At 46.4% G+C, this 21,348-nt stretch overlaps 1 protein-coding gene across 1 annotated transcript; it reads left to right on the top strand.

The window, feature by feature from the left end:
• Positions 1-447: 447 nt before the first annotated feature.
• Positions 448-21,294, top strand: C23H19orf81 (chromosome 23 C19orf81 homolog). Its single transcript, XM_057761088.1, has 5 exons — positions 448-1,728; positions 18,679-18,751; positions 18,869-18,989; positions 20,058-20,191; positions 20,674-21,294. The coding sequence occupies exons 1-5, from the start codon at positions 1,269-1,271 to the stop codon at positions 20,867-20,869; spliced, it is 984 nt and encodes a 327-aa protein (XP_057617071.1). The 5' UTR covers positions 448-1,268; the 3' UTR covers positions 20,870-21,294.
• Positions 21,295-21,348: the final 54 nt, after the last annotated feature.

Here is a 21,348-nt window from a genome sequence, read left to right as displayed (position 1 = left end):
TCTCTCTGTAAGAACACTGAAAGTCATAGCCACAGAAGATTGTTTGAGACCACTGAAGTATGGACTTTTTTTAATTGCCAGTAACAGCCAGGCATAGTGGGGCATGACTTTAATCCTGGCACTCAGGAGGCAGAAGCAGGCTGACTGTGAGTTCGAGGTCAGCCTGATCTACATAGTAAGTTCCAGTGATACATTGTGAGCCCGGTCTTGAAAAAGACAAAAAAAAAAAAAAAAAAAACCAACCCTCCTGTTAGCATCCAGACGAACCTGGCTCCCCCCCCCCAACTTCCACAGCTCCTGTCCCCAGGGGTCGGTTGAAGAGACCCCCCCCATGCCTTCATCTCATTAAACCCCTCACCTATCTGGCATATTTGTCTGTCTCTCACCCACTGTGGGCTCTCACCGGCTGCCAAAGTCCCTCTCGGACAGAATCAAAACACCTCCCCAAACAAAACCAGTTCCTAACAGGGAATCGCGAGCTTCAGACACAGCCAATCACCGGAAAGCTGTCTTCCCCGCCACCTGTCTTTCCTCCAAGCAAGTTCTGTACCTGCAAGGTGGCACACTGGCTACCGCCACTTCGAGAAAGAGAATGCGTCTCTAGCTTTGGTTACAGAATCTGGATTGATCGGTAAACTCAGAAAGCAGTCAGCAGCGTCAACACAACAGAGACCTCCTGGGAGGGGAGAGCAGGGATTCCAGCCTCAGGGTTTCTGCAGCTGGAAGGCAGGGGCCAGCCGAGGCTATAGAGGCAAACTGTCTCAAGGGGGGCGGGGGGGTAAGAAGAGAGTGATACAAGATACAAAGAGGGAGCCTGGGGGGCACAGAGACAAAACTTCCCTGATGGCCTAACTGGGCACCTGCCTGCATAAAGCCTCCGGTCCTGGCCCTCAGTTCCACTTTTCCCACATTCAGGAATATGAACCCCAGCCCTGCTTCCCCTCTAGCGGCGCCATGGTAACCAGGCCCAACCTAACGTCCCCTCCCCCTCTAGAGAACTCAGTTTGTTTGTCTCCAGGTACCTAGTCGGGGATGAACAGAGGGCAAGTGGGCACGGACAGGGGATGAGAGAGGGGCGGGGCGGGGCGGGGCGGCAGGGGGATGGAGCCAGAAGTAGCTATGGAAGAGAGACTGAGGATTCAATCTGGGAGAAGGGGAAGGGGAAGTAGAGAGGCTCAGAGAGGGTGACAGGGTTGGGGAGAGACTCTAAAGAATGAAGAGGGGGCAATCCGGCAATCCGGGGGCCTAGGGAGCTGTTGGGGAGGCTGATGGAGAAGGCTGAGGAGATGGAGGGAGAGACCAGTGAGGAGGGGAAGAGGAGAGAGTCTTCTGGGAGAAATGTAGAGGACAGCTGGGGCATGGGGTTGGGAGGGAGGCAGGCAGAGAAGTTGGGGGAAAACCGAAGACAGGGATGGGGCAGGAGGAGTGGAGAGACCAGAAGACGGGGAGAGACGGGGAAGGAAGTAGACTGGGGCGCACACCGAGTCCCCGAGGTTAGGGGAACGCGCGTGTCCTTGTGGTCTCAGCCTTCCAGTTCCGTGTTTGTCCCACGTGGTTTCAAAGAGCAAGAAGCAGGAGCCGACGGAAAGAGCTGGGGTGTGTGGTCCAGTGTGAGCACGCCGCCCCATCTTCCTGGACCTCCTCCGACCCGCCTCTCCAGGATGCAGTCAGGGGTGGAGCCACTCAGCTCCCCAAACCTGGCCATCTACGGCTTGCACAGGGAGGCAGGTGAGCAGGCCTGGGGGGCAGGCGAACCGGCGTTCCGGCACAGTTGGTCCTCGAGCTTCGAACTACATTTCCCAGGAGCCCCTGACTGAGAGTCTGGGTATAGAAGAACTACATTGCCCTTGGGACTCTGCAAGTCTCTCGCCAGTGGGGTAAGCCCCAAAGTACATCTCTCAGAGGACTTTGCAATTCCCCGGGCTCTTAACTACTTTTCCTAGGAGGCTTCCTTGCTAATAGTCTGGAGTCAAAACTACATTTCCCAGGAGACCTTGCAGGGCCCTAGCCAAGACGCTGGACTACGAACTACATTTATCATAGGACTCTGCAGGTCCCTGGCCAATATTCTGAGTCCAGAACCACATTTTCCACCAGCCTCTGCAGTTACCGGGCTAATTAATAGTCTTTTTACATGAAGTTCTGTCGCGCACAGAACGCTACTTCTGGTCCCAAACCTATGTTTCCCATGAGACACTGCAGTTCCCTAGTTAATACTCTGTGTTTAGAACTCATTTTCCCATCACCCTCTGCAGTTCTCTGGCCGATACCCTCGGTTTACAAATAATTTACCTTGAAATGCTGCAGTGTCCTGGCTAACATTTCTGAGCCCAGAACTTCATGAGCCTCCTGGGCCTCGACAATGCCTCTGAGTTCCTTTCTTTCCTAGATGCCTTCACTCCTTGGTCTTGCAGAATAGTTTACCGTCTTCCTGTCTTCAGTCCCTGTTCTTTATTTTCAGATGGCCCCACCACCAACCCAGATGTTGAAACAGACCCCAGATGCCACGCGGTTCCTCCCCCTGCGCCCCCATCCTTGTCTTACTGACTTCTGGCTATGTCTGGTTCTTTTCTCTGTCCATAGTTCTGACTCCAACAGAGACCTTACCTCCTTGTCGTTAGTCTCTGCTCCACCAGGGGCCAGCCTGGTTCCAGGGAGTCTTTCTAACATACACCCAGGCCATAGCTGCCTCTTGCTCACATCAGCCCCAGGCTTGCAACCCCTGTCAGCACAGTTCACCCGCTTCCCATTAAGACTCTGCATGGCTATAAATAGCAGAAAGAATAGAAATGGCGTTGTCCTATACAAAAAACAGGGATTAAATTTAGTGACACCATCAGGGAGCCAGTTCCCTTCATCTCCCAAGGTTCTAATCTGAGATACATTTCCTTGGTATACCAGCTCGCCTGCCTCATGGTCACAAGGCCATAGTTTCAACCGTCATTTCCAGAAGTCTTCATTCAAAGAGCTCCTGAGATGTCCTCTTCTCCCATCTCAGCTAACACTCAGTTGCCCACCTCATCCTACCAGCAAGAGGAACAACCTTACTATTTCACTCTAGGGTTTCAGCTCAAGCTGCACCCACGGCTCATTTAACAAAAATCTCTGCCACTAGGGCTCAGGCAATCCTAGGTTTTAAATGGTTACCAGGTGGTGCTGACCCCCTCCCATGACCCATTTCCTCCATCTGGACCCCCACTTCCAAAAGATGCCATCACTTCCAAAACAGCGCCCCCAACTAGGTATCGTGTGTTCAAATGCTTGAGCCAGTAGGAATATTTCACATGCAAACTACGAGCTTGCTAACTTCCTACAGCCTTTATGTGGGCCCCACCTCCGTAGGGAAGCGGATTTCCTCTCCACTCTGCTAGACTGGGAATTCTCAGGGGAGAAGTGGGTATCAGTCATTTAATACTGTGTTAAATTTTCTGGTGAACGAATTCTTTCCAGTGTCCTCCAGGATACATGGGAAGCCATAGAGATGCCGTTAAGGATTGAAATTCCTGAATCTAACTAATTAGTAAATACTTTTTCTTTCAATGTTTGGAATCAAACCCGAGGATTTGTGAGTGCTAGGCAGGGGCTGAGCCCTGTCACCAGCTCCTCATTAGGTGTGGTGGTTAGAATAAGAATGGCTCTCCAAGGCTCATATATTTGAATACTTAGTCACTGAGGGGTGGAACTGTTTGAAAGGATGGGTAGGTGTGGCCTTGCTGGAGAGCCCGCCAGCCCCATCCCTCTCTTTGCCCGTGGACCAGGATGCAGCTCTTAGCTCTTAGCTACTGCCCAGTGTCATGTGTGCTACCATCCTTTCCTGACACGATGGTAATGGGTTAAGCCTCTGAAACTTTGACCAAAACCCTGGACCCTGATTAAGGTTGCCTTGGTCATAGAGCACTGACTAGGGCAGGAGTTGGTGCCAGGGAGCAGGGTACTGCTGTGACAAGCCTGACCAGGCTGCTCAATGAAGGAAAGTGGACTTTGGGACTTCAGACTAGAAAAGCAGTTGAGTGTTTTACATGAGGCTTAATGGGCCATACTAGTAGGAACAGGCATGTTGCAGATATTACTTTACTTAGTTGTGTAAAAGTGTGTTACGTTTGTTTGTGCTGCATTTGTTTAATTGTGTAAAGATGTGTTGTTGTTACACCTTGCCTGCTTAAGGCTCCTGATTGGTCTAATAAAAGCTGAACAGCCAATAGTTAGGCAGTGAAGGGATAGATAGGTGGATCTGGCAGGCAGAGAGAATAAGGAGGAGGAGGAATCTGGAATGCAGAAAAGAGAAGAGAGAATGAGGGAGAAGGAAGGGAGACACCTGGGGCCAGTTGGCTGCCAGCCAGACAGACGTGGACAAGTGAAACAAACAGAAAGAAAGGTAAAAAGCCCCGAGGCAAAGCCTAGGTGAAGACAAACAGGTTAAAATAAGTTATAAGAGCTAGTGGGGCAAGCATAAGATAAGGTTGAACGTTCATAACTAATAAGAAGTATCCATGTCGTGATCCGGGAGCTGGTTGGTGGTCAAAAGAAGTATGTTACATTTGGAGTTCCAATGTGGGACTTAAATTTCCACATAGGACCAAGGAAGCTAAGAGACAAGAAACAAACTGGACACGGTACCTGTACGTGGCTCTGTCATGCAGTGATGAGTATTCTGAGTAGAAACAGCAAGCTAAGTGAAAAATGCTCGCCACAGTGCGGACGCCAACCTCCCAGAGCCGGGGCTGTTAAATGTAGTTCCCGGTTAGACTCAGCTCCCAGTTGAACGCAGCTTTCGGCCGTAAAGCTTGGCCTTTGTGGACTTACGGGGGCAGAGCCACCCACACTGCAAAGCTGCTTAGCAGTTTGAGGTTTGGTTCATACAGTCAGAAAAGGCTAGAGACATGCAATAAAGATGGGTCCAGATGGAAAAATCCTCTAAACAGGTTGCAGTGTGTTTAAAAATGTGCATGAAAATGGGTATAGACAATCATTGAAAAAATAGTTTATAAATAATAAAGTCTTTAAAGAGAGAGTAAAGGAATATAAAAGAATAAGCCATGTAAGGACGAGAAACACACAGGGAGTCTGGATCCTGAATGGTGCTGTATTGACTGCGAATGTTTTGACGCTGCACACAGCAGCTTCTGAGAGACAGGACTGTCAAAGGGACTGCTGAACTAAACCAGCCTAGATACTTTAGGCGTGCCTTAACTTTAAAATGGAAGTCAGAAAATGTATTGCATTGTGGGAAGAGGCTATACTTTTGTTTTCACAGAAAATGAAAGTTTATAGATTCCTTCAAAGTTAATAGAGATCAGTTTTGATCGAGGTAGGCATCCTGAAAGTCTTTGCTACAGAAATAAAAAAATTAAACCAAGAAAACCTGCAAGGCAGTTGACGTATATACTGGTCTCTGCATGGGAACAGCTGTGAGACTGGACAACAAATACCACAGCTAGTTCTCCAGGACTTGACCATTCTCTCACGTTTGTCAGGGTCCCTACAGGTACCATCACCCCAGACAGTAGGAAATAATTCTAGGAATACGATGCCCACATTCCCAAGAGGTGGGTTGGGTGGGTTTTGTTCATTCAGTGGGTTATGGATGTTTGTCATCATTTAGGGGGACTGTTTGCAAATTGTTATGGGTCATGATAAGGAAAAAAACTAAGCAAAGAGGTTGGATTCAAGGATTTTTTTTTCTGAAAAGAAATAGGGGGCTAGTAATGACAGGATAAAAGGATAGATTATTGAATCTGTTTTAAACTAAAAAGCAACTATTAATCTCAAATATTTTATATTGGTATGAATTTTGTATATTGATGCAAATTCAGGCTTTTTGTTTTAACATACTTTATATATGTTTCTACTTTTATTTAAGTGATTTTGTATATTGATACGAATTTAAGGTTATTTTTGTTGCAACATACTGTATATATGCTTCTACTCTTGTTTAAGGCATTGTACTTAATGCAGTTCATTTTATTTTTTTTTCTTTTTTTAATTTTTTAATTTATTTTATTAAAAATTTCTGCCTCCTCCCCGCCTTCCATTTCCCTCCCTCTCCCCCCACTCCCCTCCCCCTCCCTCTCCAGTCCAAGCAGTCAGGGTTCCCTGCCCTGAGGGAAGTCCAAGGTCCTCCCCCCTCCAGCCAGGTATAGGAAGGTGACCATCCAAACAGGCTCCCACACAGCCAGTACATGCAGTAGGATCAAAACCCCTGCCATTGTCCTTGGCTTCTCAGCAGCCCCCATTGTCCACCATGTTCTGAGAGTCTGGTTTTATCCCATGCTTTTTCAGTCCGAGTCCAGCTGGCCTTGGTGAGCTCCCATTAGATCAGCCACAACGTCTCAGTGGGTGGGTGCACCCCTCGCAGCCCTGACTTCCTTGCTCATGTTCTCCCTCCTTCTGCTCCTCATTTGGACTTTGGGAGCTCAGCCCAATGCTCCAATGTGGGTCTCTGTCTCTATCTCCATCAATTGCCAGATGAAGGTTCTATGGTGATATGCAAGATATTCATCAGTGTGGCTATAGGATCGGGCCATTTCAGGCTCCCTCTCCTCAGCTGCCCAAGGAACTAGCTGGGGACATCTCCCTGGAACTCTGGGAACCCCTCTAGAGTCAAGTCTCTTGCCAGTCCTAAAATGGCTCCCTTAATTAAGATATGTACTTCCCTGCTCCCATATCCACCCTTCCTTTATCCCAACCATCCCATTCCCCCAAGCTCTCCCCATCCTCCCCTTCTCACTTTTCTCTCCCCATCTCCCCTTTCCCCCATCCCACCCCACCCCCAAGTTCCCATTTTTTTCCCGGCAATCTTATCTACTTCCCATATCCAGGAGGATAAATATATGTTTTTCTTTTGGTTCACCTTCTTATTTAGCTTCTCTAGGATCGTGAATTATAGGCTCAATGTCCTTTATTTATGGCTGGAAACCAATTATGAGTGAGTACATCCCATGTTCATCTTTTTGGGTCTGGGTTACCTCACTCAGGATAGTGTTTTCTATTTCCATCCATTTGCATGCAAAATTCAAAATGTCATTGTTTTTTACTGCTGAGTAGTACTCTAGTGTATATATATTCCACACTTTCTTCATCCATTCTTCCATTGAAGGGCATCTAGGTTGTTTCCAGGTTCTGGCTATTACAAATAATGCAATGCAGTTCATTTTAAAACTTTATGGTTATTATAAACCATTTAGGATAATTAAGAAGTGCAGTTTAGTAATTAGTCACCTATAACAATGAAACTTGAAGTTATGTTAGGTATGATTTCAAAATCATACATAACTATATTTCAGCCAGGCAGTGGTGGTACATGCCTTTAATCCCAATACTCAGGAAGCAGAGACAGGCAGATCTTTGAGAGTTCAAGGCCAGCTTTGTGTACAGAGTGAGTTGCAGGACAGCCTGAGCTACACAGAGAAACCCTGTCTTGTAAAAAAAAAAAAAACAAAAAACCGAACTATATTTTAGATATATAGATAGTCTTCAGACTCTTCAAAAACCTACAGAATATGGTATTTTTTTAAAAAAATATTTTGTTAACATAGGACTTTTATGACAGTGAAACCCATCTGCTTCTGGCAGCATCAATTTACTTCAAAAAAAGGATGGTGTGTATCAAAGAAACTCCATATGGAGTTTGCTTTCATTGTAGCAAAACTAGTCATTTGGGCAAGAAACTGCCCTTTCCTTGACCACTGACCATCCAAATTGAACATGCAGTACACAAAGGAATGCAATTGCTGAACTTTGCCAAAACAAGTCAGGAGAGTCCTTCAAAATTCCTGCTTCATAGAAAAGTCTGCCAGATCTTCTAGGCCTGTAGGACAAAGATGGATGCCCCACAATGATGCAGAGGAACCTTGAATGACTCTCCAGGCAGCCAGATGTCTCTGCCAATTTCTATAGTTTTGGAAGTGGCTTGTTCTGCATTTCCTGTTTACTAAGGTAACATATCCTTCTGGGGTCATTGATGGAGTTGAAGACTAGATAGTTACAATTATAGTTTTCCTTAGTTATGACAGAAGGTAAATTAAGTACGGAGCTTTGGATTTATCAAGATAGGATAAATAGAGTGATTTCTCCAAATTTGCCAAATCCAAAGGGACTGGATATTGTAAATGTAATTCTTACTTGATAATTGTTCTTATTGTACATAGTTTCACTATGGTGAAGTTAAATCCTTTTTTTATTTAGACAAAAAGAGGGAAATGTTGCAGAATATTACTTTAACTATGTAAAGCTGTGTTACATTTATTTATGCTGCATTTGTTTAACAATGTAAAGCTGTGTTGCTGTCTCACCTTGCCTGCCTAAGGCACCTGACTGGTCTACTAAAAAGCTGAATGACCAATAGATAGGCAGTAGAGGGACAGCTGGGGCTGGCAGGCAGAGAGAATAAGTAGAAAGAGGAATGTAGGCTCAGGAAAGAACAAGAAGAGAGAAAGTGGGAGAAAGAGAGAAAGATGCCTGGGGCCAGATAGTCAGGTAGCCACCGCCAACCTGTCTGGTTAGACATTGACTAAGTAGGAAAAGTAAGACATAAAGAATGAAAGAAAAATAAAGAATGAAAGAAAAATAAAGAGCCCTGAGGCAAAAAGAAGATGCAGACAAACAGATGAGTTATAAGTTATAAGAGCTGGTAGGACAAGCATAAGATAAGGCCGAGCATTCATAACTAAGAAGTCTCCATGTCATGATTTGAGAGCTGGCTTGTGGCCAAAAGAAAGTGTGTTACACATGGGAGACACTCTTGAGGGTGATTTGAACTGTAGGGGCCCAGCTCAAGAAGTTTCAGAGGAGAACTAAATGGCTAGAAACTCTTTGTGGTGGTTTGAATAAGAATTGTCCCCGTTGGTTCGTATATTTGAATGCTTGGTCATCAAGGAGTGGCACTACTTAGAAGGATTAGGACGTGTGACCTTGCTGGAGGAAGTGTGTCAAAGGGGTGGTTTGGGGGTTTCAGAACCAAGCCCAGAGGCCTCTTCTTTTCCTGTCGCCTACAGACCCATATGTGGAACTATCAACTCCTTCTCCAGCACCGTGTCTGTCATAATGACAATCAACTAAATCTCTGAACTATAAGCCAGCCCCAATTAAATGCTTTCCTTTATAAGAGTTACTGTGGTCTCGGTGTCTCTTCACAGTAATAGAATATTAACTAAGATACCATTCCTGGGATATTTTGGAAAAGAATGTGACATCTTTTGCCCTTATTCTAAATACCTGCCTGAGACTAAATTGAAAAGAGCATTGGCAGTGGAGTTCTCAAGATGCCCTACTGGCTGTGGCAGAGTTTTCCTGTCCTGAGTGCTGCTTCCAAATTACCACAGAGACATATGTTAATTGTAAATGCTTGGACAATAGCTCAGGCTTATCACTAACTAGCTACTACATTTTAAGTTAACACATATTTCTTATTTATGCTCTGCCACATGACAGTAACTTTATTTGCATGACACATTCATCTTGCTTCTCCATGTCTTCTTTTGACTCTCTCACTCTGCCCTCCTTTCTCCCTGTTTCCTCAGATTGATCACCCTGCCTATATTTTTTGCCTGGCTATTGTCCAATCTGCTTTTATTAGACAATGAGAGTAATACATATTAATAGTGTGAAAAAGGATTGTTCTATAGCATTTCCCCCTTTTGTCTATTTTAAAAGAAAGGTTTTAACCTTAATGTAGTAAGATCACATACAACAAAAACAGTTATTAAGTAAGAATTAAAGTAACAATATTATAATCCATTTGTATTTGGCAAAATTAGAGAAAATACTTATCTGTCTTACCTTGGTGAGTAAAGTTTTGGCCCGAATTTCCTTCCTATTATAACTAAGGAAAACTATAATGATAACTATTTAGTCTTCAACTCCATCAAAGATGGATGAAATGATACCTAATGACAGGAACATCTGACTGCCTGGACAGTTACCCAAAGGTCTTCTGCAATGTTGGGACATCCAGCTCTGGTCTACAGGCCTAGCATATCCCACAGACTTTTCTGTGAAGCAGGGAATTTTAAGGGACTGTCCTATCTTGTCTTGGCAAAGTTTGGCAGTTGCCTTTTTTGCATCCTGCTGGTTCAGTTTGGACAGTATACTGGCAGCAACTGTGGAAAGAGCATTTTCTTTGCCTGTATGGCTAACTTTTTCCTTAAAGAAAAAAAATCCATATGGAGTTTTTCGATGCCCATCATCTTCTCTGAAGTAGATTGGTGCTGCCAGGGGCAGACATGTCTCACTGTCATAAAAAGCCTAATGTTATTAAAATATTTTAAATGCCTTATTCTGTAGGTCTTTGAAGTATTTCAAGACCATCTTTCTTTTTAAATATATTTATTTGGGGGCTGGAGAGGTGGCTCAGAGGTTAAGAGCATTGCCTGCTCTTCCAAAGGTCCTGAGTTCAATTCCCAGCAACCACATGGTGGCTCACAACCATCTGTAATGAGGTCTGGTGCCCTCTTCTGGCCTGCAGGCATTACACACAGACAGAATATTGTATACATAATAAATAAATATTTTAAAAAATACATATTTATTTAACGTTGAAAAACATACCCAATATGTCTGCAAGTTTGACTATTATAGATGACTAACTTTTAACCTGTATATATTTTTCAATAAGCTTCTTCTTCTTCTTCTTCTTTTTTTTTTTTTTTTTTTTTTTTTTTTTTGGTTTTTTGAAACAGGGTTTCTCTGTAGCTTTGGAGCCTGTCTTGGAACTAGCTTTGTAGACCAGGCTAGTCTCGAACTCACAGAGATCTGCCTGTCTCTACCCCCTCCCCCCCTCCCCAAGTGCTAGGATTAAAGGTGTACACCACCACTGCCTGGTTTAAATGAGCTTCTTAGGCACAATATATACAAGGGCTGGAGAGTTGGCTCAGAAGCTAGGAGCACTGGTTGCTCTCCCAAAGGACCTGGGTTTAATTCCCAGTACCCACATGGTAGCTCACAACTGTCTGTAACTCCAGTCCCAGGGAATCTGACCCCTTCACACAAAATGCACATAAAATAAAGTTAAATAAATATTTTAAAAATACATACACTGAAACAAAAATAACTTTAAATTTGTATCAATAAACTAAAATCTACACTGATGTAAAATATTTTGGGATGATTAAAGTAGATTCAACCATCTACCCTCTTATTTTGTCATTTCCGTATTCTATTCCCGTTTTTCTTTAGAAAGAGATCTTTGAGTTTAAATCCATCTTTTAGCTTTTCTTTCTGATTATGACCAATAACATTTTGTAACCAACTGCCCTTAAATAATAATAAATGTCTATAATCCAAATTTTGGGGGAATGTGGGCATAATCTTCCATATTACTTCCTGTTGACTGGGGGCACCGGTAGTCTTTGAGGGACCCTTGAGAAAACCAGAATAATTGCTAAGTATTGACTGAAGTAGTCTGAAGGGTTGGAGCATCTTTGACAGTCACCTTGAAGCTGTACTGAATGCAGAACTCAGAGAAAACTGTAACAGAGGTATTTTAAGATGCTGGATCACCTGAGCCATTCATTTTTCATTGGTGTCTGGTCTCCTTGTTCTGAAAGTACATAAATTTTTAAAGCTAACATACTTATCTGTATTAATACAAGTACAGATTGTGCATTGTACACAAGCCAGTCAGAGATGATTTTCTGTTGCATGTTTGAGCAGGTAAAATATACATTATGTATCTTGTAGTTCTTTTAGGTTTATTTCTTTATGTATGTACCCAGGATTTTCAGGGGGGTCTTCCTTGATCAAATCTGATTTTCTTTAACCCAGAATGAATCCATAGCCACTCATTTGTTGTGGAAATAGAAGCATAACCTCTCCCCCAAAGTGACATATCTTTTGACCTAAATTTTGAAGCTAAGATACTTTTAAACTATATACATTTGTTTGATTTAGTAGCTTTTATAATTAAATATCTCTTAGCAGTTATCATTTGCTCATTAACAGTTAAAAATATAAAGACACACAATAACATATGGGACCCAGACTCTGTGTATTTCACATCTTTATATGGCTTATTATATTTTTTATTACTCCATTTCTTTTTAAGGACTTTAAAACTATATTTTTAAATGTAAGACTGTATATATTCTTTCTCTTTGACTCATTTAGAGGCTCCTTTTGTCTGAATCTGTTTTGATTGTGTATCTTTATCCTTTTTCTGACATATGAGCCTTTAAACTGTGAGTGGCGTATCTGTACTGCGGCCAGCATGAGAGACTGTGGGAGCCTGCCATGCAGCACTGGCAGCTCAAGCTGACAGCCTACAACCAGGAATACACCTCTGTGCCAAGGCCCGCAAATTAGGAAACTGGTCTTGGTACCATTTCTGTGCGTCTAAAACCCTTTTTTAAACACATATTTTTTAGAGTTTTCTCAGGCTTTATGTGGATGTACGTGTGCCATGTTGGAATGCCATGTGTCGTGTGGTTATTAGTCTCTCTCTCTCTCTCTCTCTCTCTCTCTCTCTCTCTCTCTCTCTCTCTCTTTCTCAAGACAGAGTTTCTTGGTGTAACCATGGCTATCCTGGAACTTGTTCTGTAGGCCAGGCTGGCCTCAAACTCAGAGATTATCCTGTCTTTGCCTCCTGAGGGCTAGGGTTAAAGGCATGAGCAACCAGTACATCACACTTATGCAGACATATAATGAAAAGGAACAAGTTTACAAAGAGAAACACAAAATGTACATTCTGAGGAGAAAAGTAGCAGCAGTGTCCTCTTAGTTAGGGTTTCCATTGCTGTCAAGACACCACGACTTCGGCAACTCTTATAAAGGGAAACATTTAATTGGGGTGGCTTGTAATTTCAGAGGGTTAGTCTGTTGTCATCATGATGGGACATGGTGCCAGCACCATGACTGTCCACACTCCACCATGCTCCTTGCCATGATGATAATGAACTAAGCTTCTGAAACTGTAAGTCAGTCCCAATTAAATGCTTTCTCTGATAAGATTTGCCTTGGTCATGGTGTCTTTTCACAGAAATAGAACAGTGACTAAAACACTCAGGGGTTCTAGGCAGGGCTGTACCACTGATCCACACGTTCATCCTTTTGTTATTTGAAGCAGGGTCACAGTTTGTAGCTCACACCAGTCTTGAAATTTTGATCTCCTTATGTAGCCTTCTGAATAACTGGGATGACAGACTGATCACCATACCTGACTCTGTGTGTGCGTGTGTGACTGTGTGTGTGTGTGACTGTGTGACTCTGTGTGTGTGTGAGAGACTCTGTGACTCTCTGTGTGTGTGCATGTGACTGTGATTCTGTGTGTGTGCGTGTGTGACTGTGTGACTCTGTGTGTGTGTGTGAGACTCTGTGACTCTCTGTGTGTGTACATGTGTGACTGTGATTCTGTGTGTGTGCGTGTGTGCGTGTGTGACTGTGTGTGTATGTATGTGACTGTGTGTGTGCGTGTATGACTGTGTGTGTGCGTGACTGTGTGACTCTGTGTGTTTGTGTGTCTCTGTGTGTGTGTATGTGTGTGACTGTGTGTGTGACTGTGTGAGTCTGTGTGTGTGTGCACATGTGACTGTGTGACTCTGTGTGTGCACGTGTGACTGTGTGACTCTGTGTGTGTGTTTGTGTGTGTACACGTGTAGGCAGTGATGGGAAAGCTATGAAAATGTTCTACCACTGAATAAACATACTTTCAGTAATTTTTTGCATAATTATAGGGACTAGAAATGCTGTCACAGTTCAGAAAAATCCAATATGTATTTAATATCACATTTCCTGAGAAATCATTCTCATTAACAAGCGTTGCCACGCCACATCATCCAATGATCAAACACACATTTCTAGGGCATCGATTTCCTTCTAAGTCGTCAGGATAGAAATGCAGAGAGTTTTAAAATGGAGAGTTTTACCCCATGGCAAAATCAGACAATAGTTTAATGAACTCACTTGTCCCAGAGATCCCTAGGTGCAATGTGAGCAATATTTTCCTGATTGTGTTGTGTGGACATACACCCCACTAATTTGTGTGGACAGATACCCTGCTACACTTGTGTGGACATACACCCCACTAATTTGTGTGGACAGACACCCCGCTACATTTATGTGGACAGACACCCCGCGATATCTGTGTGGACAGACACCCTGCGACATTTGTGTGGACAGACACCCCGCTGCATTTGTGTGGACAGACACCCCGCTGCATTTGTGTGGACACCCCGCTACACTTGTGTGGACAGACACCCCGCTACACTTGTGTGGACAGACACCCCGCTACACTTGTGTGAACACACCCCTCGCTACATTTGTGTGGACACCCCGCTACATTTGTGTGGACGGACACCATGCTACATTTGTGTGGACGGACACCCCGCTACATTTGTGTGGACAGACACCCCGCGACATTTGTGTGGACCATAAATTGCAGTCACAATATCATTTTTACCAATTTCCATTTCACCTGTGCCTCCATATTGGTGTGCGTGTGTATCTCTGTGTGTGTGTTTCTGTGTGTCTATGTGTGTGTATGTGTGTGTGTGTAGATCAGAGGTTGACATCTTCAATCACAGGTCACTTTTTTTTGAGACAGGATTGTCTCACTGGCCTGGAGCTCACTGATTCGGTTAGATTGGCTGGCGACTGAGCCCTTCTGTCTCACTTCCCCAGCCCTGGGATTGCAGGCATATACTGATATGCCTGATTTTTACATGAGTTTTGGGAATCACGCTTAAGTATTTATGCCTGCATGGCATCTTAGTTTGTTTTCTGTTGTAGTGACAAAATACCCTGACCCCCCTAAAATTAAGGGAGAATGGGATTATTCGGCTCACAGTTCCAGGGCTGTGACATCGGGGACATGATGACATGCACTGGAAAAGCAGAGAGCAATGAGCCCATGCATACATGCAAGCTGGTGCTCTTCTTGCTGTCTCCACTCTTGCTCATATGGCCGAGGGTCCCATGCCCAGAGAGCAATGCTGCCCACAGTGGGCATGCTTCACAGGATCAGTTCCTACAGACACACCCACAGAACACCCTCATCGGACAGTGCCTCAGTGAGACTTTTCCCAAGACGATTGCAGATTGTATCGCATTGACTATTAGAAGCAAGCATCACACAAGGCAAGCACATTACAGACTGAGCCGTCCTCATAGCCCCATCCAAACTGCTAGGAACTTTTAAGGACATATCTACCATGTCATAGTGACAGCTGACAAAATCCACAATTTTTCTAGGAGATTCTCTTGTGTAGTACATATTTGGATTCATATATCTAAATCTCGACTTAAATCCCTGGCTTATGTCCAGATCTGTTTGCTTGTTTTTGTTCATTTCCAGTTGGTTTGGCCAAGTTAAGACTCAAGCGGTCCCCACAAGGGTTGCAACTCAACCTGGGGCTTTCCCAGTCAGCGCTCACACTGGACCGTGTCTGCATTCAGCACTTGCTGGATGCTCGGGCAAGCACATTGAGTCTGAGGCGGAAAAGATGAGTTTGAGGTCAGCCTGGTCTGTAGAGTGAATTCTAGGACAGTCAGGACTGTTCCTCAAAGAAACACTGACTCAAAAAACCAAAACAAACCAAAACAAAAAAATCAATAAAACACATCGAGGCTGTGGGCTGGGTATGGTGAGGCACACCTACCATCCTAGCACTCAGGGGTAAAGGCTGGAGGATTGCCATGAGTTCAAGGCCAGCTGGGGCTACAAGACAGCCTGGGCTGTAGATGAGACCCGGCCTTTAAACACCATTAAAAGGGTTGGAGATGGGTCAGTCAGCAAAGTGTTTGCCAGGCTTGCATAAGGGCCTAAATTCAATCCCCAGAACCCATGTTAAACAAAACAAAATGGACAGAAGAGATGGCTTCAGCAGTTCCTGCAGATGGCGCGAGACTAGATCCCAGTACCCACATCAGGCGGCCACCAACCACTTGTTATTCCAGCTCCGGAAGATCTGATGTCCTCTTGTAGCCCCTGCAGGCACTCACATACATGTGGCACACACACAGACACAAATAAAAACAGAAATAAATCTTTCACAAACAAAGCAGGTGTGGTGGTGCACACCCGCAACCCCAGCACCGCACAGGCAGAGACGGCAGGTCCCTGGGGCTCAGGGACGGGCCAGCCTAGCCGACTTGGTGAGCTCCAGTCTTGTGAGCAATTCCGTCTCAAAACACAAAGCGGACAGTGCCTAAGGACTGGTACCTGAGGCTCATCTCTGACCTCCACATGCACGGACCTGTAACTGCTCAGAAGGTGCTGACAGCCAACTGTACAGCATTGTGGAGTTAGTTTAGTAACTGTGCCTATATGGAGAGCAGATCACAGAGTGTGTGCACATGAGAGACCATCTGCAGCAGGGAGAGCGGCCATGTGACAAGGTGGCATGACATGAGGAGACATGTCCATTACCAGGAAAGTGCTGGCCTAGACCCCCCAGTGAGGGGCTGGGGTCATGTCTCAGGGAAAGCCCCCGGGGTTAATTCCCAGCTTGACCAGTGAGTCACTGGATACACCACAGTGATACACTCTGGGAAACTTCTGTATCTGAAGCACGACAGAACCTGAAGATGGGAAAGAGGCAAGAGGCAGAGATCTTGTTGAAAATGCAAATTCTAACTAAGCTGGGGTGTTGGTGGAAAGACAGGATAAAAGTGAACAAAAGTAGCCAAGCGTGGTGACCTCCTCCTTTAATCCCAGCACTTGGGAGGATCAGGAAGGTGGATCTCAAGGTCAGCCTGGTCTACAGAGTAAGTCCCCGGGCAGCCAGGGCTGTGTAGACCCTGTCTTAGAAAACAAAAACAGCAATACAACAACACAGGATGCAGATTCTAGTCTTGGGTTTGGCTTGGAAGGCTGCCTTCAAACAAGGTCCCCATGGGGCTGGAGAGATGGCTCAATGGTTAAGAGCATTGCCTGCTCTTCCAAAGGTCCTGAGTTCAATTCCCAGCAACCACATGGTGGCTCACAACCATCTCTAATAAGGTCTGGTTCCCTCTTCTGGCCTGCAGGCATACACACAGATATAAACTATTGTATACATAACAAATAAATATTTTTTTAAATACTTATTTATTTATTTATTATGTATACAATATTCTGTCTGTGTGTATACCTGCTGGCCAGAAGAGGGCACCAGACCCCATTACAGATGGTTGTGAGCCACCATGCGGTTGCTGGGAATTGAACTCAGGACCTTTGGTAGAGCAGGCAATGCTCTTAACCTCTGAGCCATCTCTCCAGCCCCTAAATATTTTTTTAAAAAAGAAATAGTTTAAAAAAACAAACAAACAAGGTCCCCACACTACCTCCAGAAGAGTCCACATGCACAAAAGGAGTGTTTTATTTCTGATGCAAGATGGAGTAGCTGGGGCTTCAAGCACAGGACGCTGAGGTGAGATACCGCCATCAGCTCTGAGCCAGGAGGGGCTGTTTGATCCTTTCTGTAGTTTCTATGTTGTTTGGTTTGGTTTGGGTTTTAGAGACAGGGTTTCTCCACATAGCCCTTGCTGTCCTGGAACTCTCTCTGTAGACCATAGTGGCCACAAACTCAAGTTCTTCCGAAGGCCTGTGCCACCGCGGCTCAGAAGTCTGTGTTGTGGGCAGGTGTGTCTGTTCCCTGTCATGACATAACCTCACAGTGCTCTCATTTCAGTGGGTCTTGCCCTACTGGCCCTGTCTGAAGTTGATGTCAAGGAGCCCTGACTGTCAGGGGCAACTCTTCTCTTTTCTGCTTCGAAACACAATAACATAAAGGAGGCAAACTTTAGTTGATCTTAGAGTGGGTTGAGGGATCCTTGAACCCTACAGGACAACTCATAGGCCCAGGATCCTTCCACATTGTTGCTCAGCATATCCTAATATGACTGAAACTAGGCTGCTACTCCATTCACATTCCAGTCCCTCTGAAGAAAGGAACCAAACAGCAAAGACAGTTCCCTCCCTCCTTTCCTCTCTCCCTTCCTCCCTCCCTCCCTCCCTCCCTCCTTTCCTTCCTTCCCCTCTCTCTCCTTCCTTCCCTTCCTTCCCTCTTCCCTCCTTCCTTCCCTTCCTTCCCTGTCTCCTTCTCTCTTTTTCCTTCTACTGCTCTTTTTTCTCTACCCCTCCCTCCTTCCCACACTTTTCCTGTGAAGCCCAGGCTGACCCTACACTCACAGTGTGACAAGATTGCCTTTGAACTTATGGCAAACCCCCTGCACAGCCTTCCTAGTGCTGCAATAACAGATGTGCACGCCACCACACTTGGTGGACACTCTTTTATGTCAATGGCTCACCGTTGCTTATACTGTTGGTGAGAATTCAGTTGCCAGGCCACAAAGGAGCTGGTGAGGGAGGCTGGACACCCCTGTGCCTGTACAACCCTAGGGCTGAGGTAAAGAGGAGGAATAGGTCGTGTGTGTCGATCACTAGCAGGGGAAAGGGCGGTCCACCAACTAATGAGCAGGTTCACAAGAAGGGGTCACATGGAACTTGCCAGCCAAGGTCCAACCGCAGGCTGAACTTTGGGATTAATTTTCCCTTGCAGGCCCCTTCAGCCTGAACCTGACGAGGAACCCAGAGTCTCAGAACCAGAGTGGAAGGGTGGATTTTGTAGCTTCCAGGTGGCATCTCAGAGACTGGCCTCTGAGATAGAGCTTTCTGGGGTAGTGTGTACACTGTTGGGTGACTCTCTTCTGAAGAGTCGTGGCTGCCAAGGGCACTTGGGAAATGCCACTGGGTTCTCTTGTCCCTAGGATCCGTCCTTGTGGATCTGGAGGCTACAGAGGAGTCCATGGCTCGGAGCCTGGGCAGACCCGTCAAATCCTCGTGAGTATCCCCTGGCTCCATGAGCGCTAACTTCGGCTCCTGCAGCGGTGACAGCAGCAGCCCCTGACCTCAGAGCTCCCTTTCCTTGTCTTGCTTCCGCCCCCCCCCCCCCCCCAGAAAGCAGTACCTACGGCAGGTCATCTCAGAGTATGAGGCACTGGATCGGGAGCTCCCGTGTATCCGAAAGTTCTCAGCACCGCCCTCTGCCCAGCCCCTCTGCCTATGCATGGAGACTTCGGTGAGAGGCATCAACCCTTTGCACGGATTGGTTTGGGTAGTGAGAGGCTCACCTGCTCAGAACTGAGATGGCCAGTGTTTAAGGTTCAGGGCCAGGCATGGTAGTGTGTGTCTATTAGCCCAGTACTCTAGAGACAAAGTCGGGGGGAGCAGGAGTTTGAGGTCAGCCTCAGGTACACAATGAGTTCAAGGCTAGCCTAGGCTACCTGAGCTCCTGGTTCAAACAAGAGCACACACACGCACACGCACACACACACACGAACAAGATCATATCTGCTGTTCTGACGTTAAGAGCAAATGTGCACACACACACACACACACACACACGGACAAGATCATATCTGCTGTTCTGACATTAAGAGGCACCTACTCTGAACCGGGCACCTCTTTGGGTACTTGTGTGACTTTACTCTGTCATGGGGGTTGCTGTCCTCATTTCTTGGGGACAAGTCCCCACTCCATTTCTCCTTTCCTTTGTGCCTTTGAGGAAGGGACCCCTCCTAGGGCACAGCAGCTTTCTCTCGAGCTCAGAAGCAAAGCAAGTACATGGATGGGAGGAAGAGGCCATCCAGCCTCCCCTGCAGACACACCTAATGTCTGATAGGTGGCAGTCAGAGGCACCTCAGTTCCTGCCTTCCACCTTTATGTGGTTATGGGGATTGAACTCAAGTCAAGCACCTTTACCCACTAAACTGTGGTGTCAGTCCATCCTCATTGGCTTTATGTGCTGGGACAATGGTTTCCTCCCCTTTGGCACTGTGGCCAGGATCAGCACATCTCCTGAAACAACTTCCTCTGATCCTTCTGACACCTTAAACGTGAGACCATAGGTCCGAACTCTACCGAGCACCTTCCAGAACTTTAAGGCACCATCTATGGCTGGTTTCTGGGAGAGTTTCCTTGTAGGGTGGTGAAATCGTAATCATTCTGGTTTTGAAGTGGCGGATGCCTTCGTATCTGAGAGACACCTGTGGTCTCCCTTTTGACAAGAGTGACAGAACCTAGTGGTTCTGCAGGTGAAGTCTGGGCCAACCTCCAACCAGACTGAAGCTGTATACTCCCCACACAGGAGGATTTCACGCACCTGGAGGTGCTGGAGGCTCTGGAGGCGGAGATTCCCGGGGCCATGGAGAGTGGGCGTGTGAGCAGCATCCGGTATGAGAACATGAATGTCATTTGCGGGACGGCCGGCCGCAGAGACAGGTGAGCCCATGCATGGGCGTGCTCTAGGTTAAGCGGCTGAGAGGTGAAACCAGGGAGACGGGGTGGGGGGTGGGGGTTGGGGGGGGAGGTCTTAGCAAATGGAGCTTGGAGGTGGAGTCCGAGCAAGTGAGGGGGAAGTGAGGGGAGGGACAGTGAGCAGTAAGGGGGCGGGGCCTAGAGTAGGAAGCTGGTGGGTGGGGTTAGAGTAAGGAGGTGAGTGATGGGTGGAACTGAAAGCAACAAAAAGACTGAAGTCAAGGTGAGGGGGGTCAGTGAGGTTTGAGGTTCAGAACCACCCAGAGGGGCGGATCCTAGGCTGAGTGACACTTTGGTTAGAATCAGAACGATGATGGCACTGAGGGGGCGGGCCTGGATAAGGACAGCAGCGAGGCCGGGGTCTGGAGCATCCTTGGTGAGGTGGAAGAAACACCAGTAGAAATGGCAGCGGCGGCCACATCCTTCGGTATTCGCCTCGCCCGCAGATGGCTCATCACCGTCACAGACTTCCAAACGCGCTCGCGCCTGCTGCGCTCGGGACTCTGCCTCCGCGGAATCGCTTACCCACTGGTGCGCCACGACGATCTGCTGCTGGGCGACTACCGCCTTCACCTGCGCCGATCCCTAGTCCGACGGCGAATGCTCCAGGCTCTGGGGGCGGAGCCGGTCGAAGAAGATTGACGCATGGCGGGGGCGGGTCCCAGATGCGCCCCGCCCCCAGACCTGCCGCTTGTAAGGGGCGTGGCCTCCCTAGGAAGGAGGCGGGGCCGGCTCGAGGGGGTGGATACTGTGAGTTTAATTATAAAGAATGACCTGATACAAAAGCCATTTCTCTCAGCAAAGTCTTGTTGGGCGTGGGGGGCGGGGCAGACCTCTACTGTCATCCACCAGGTCACACCCCATCCCTGCAGCAGAAGGAGCCCAAATCCTTTCTCGTCCCCTCCCGCCCCCTTGGAAGACAGTTCTAGGGCTTTTATTTCAGGAGTTTTTTTTCCCCCGTTTGGATTTGTGTGTGTTCTAGTTTTTTAATTTTTATTTTGCTTTGTATATTTTTCTTTTGCTATTATTTCTCTTTTTGCTTCGTCTCTCCTCTCCACCCCGCTCCCCCATCCGGCCCCTCCCCCTTCCCTCTCCCCACTCCTCTCCCCCCCTAACCCCAC

The sequence above is a fragment of the Chionomys nivalis genome (assembly GCF_950005125.1).
Source record: "Chionomys nivalis chromosome 23 unlocalized genomic scaffold, mChiNiv1.1 SUPER_23_unloc_1, whole genome shotgun sequence".
Classification (NCBI taxonomy): Eukaryota; Metazoa; Chordata; class Mammalia; order Rodentia; family Cricetidae; genus Chionomys; species Chionomys nivalis.
The sequence above is the reverse complement of the archived record's forward strand: the minus strand, read 5'-3'. Positions and strand labels throughout refer to the sequence as shown.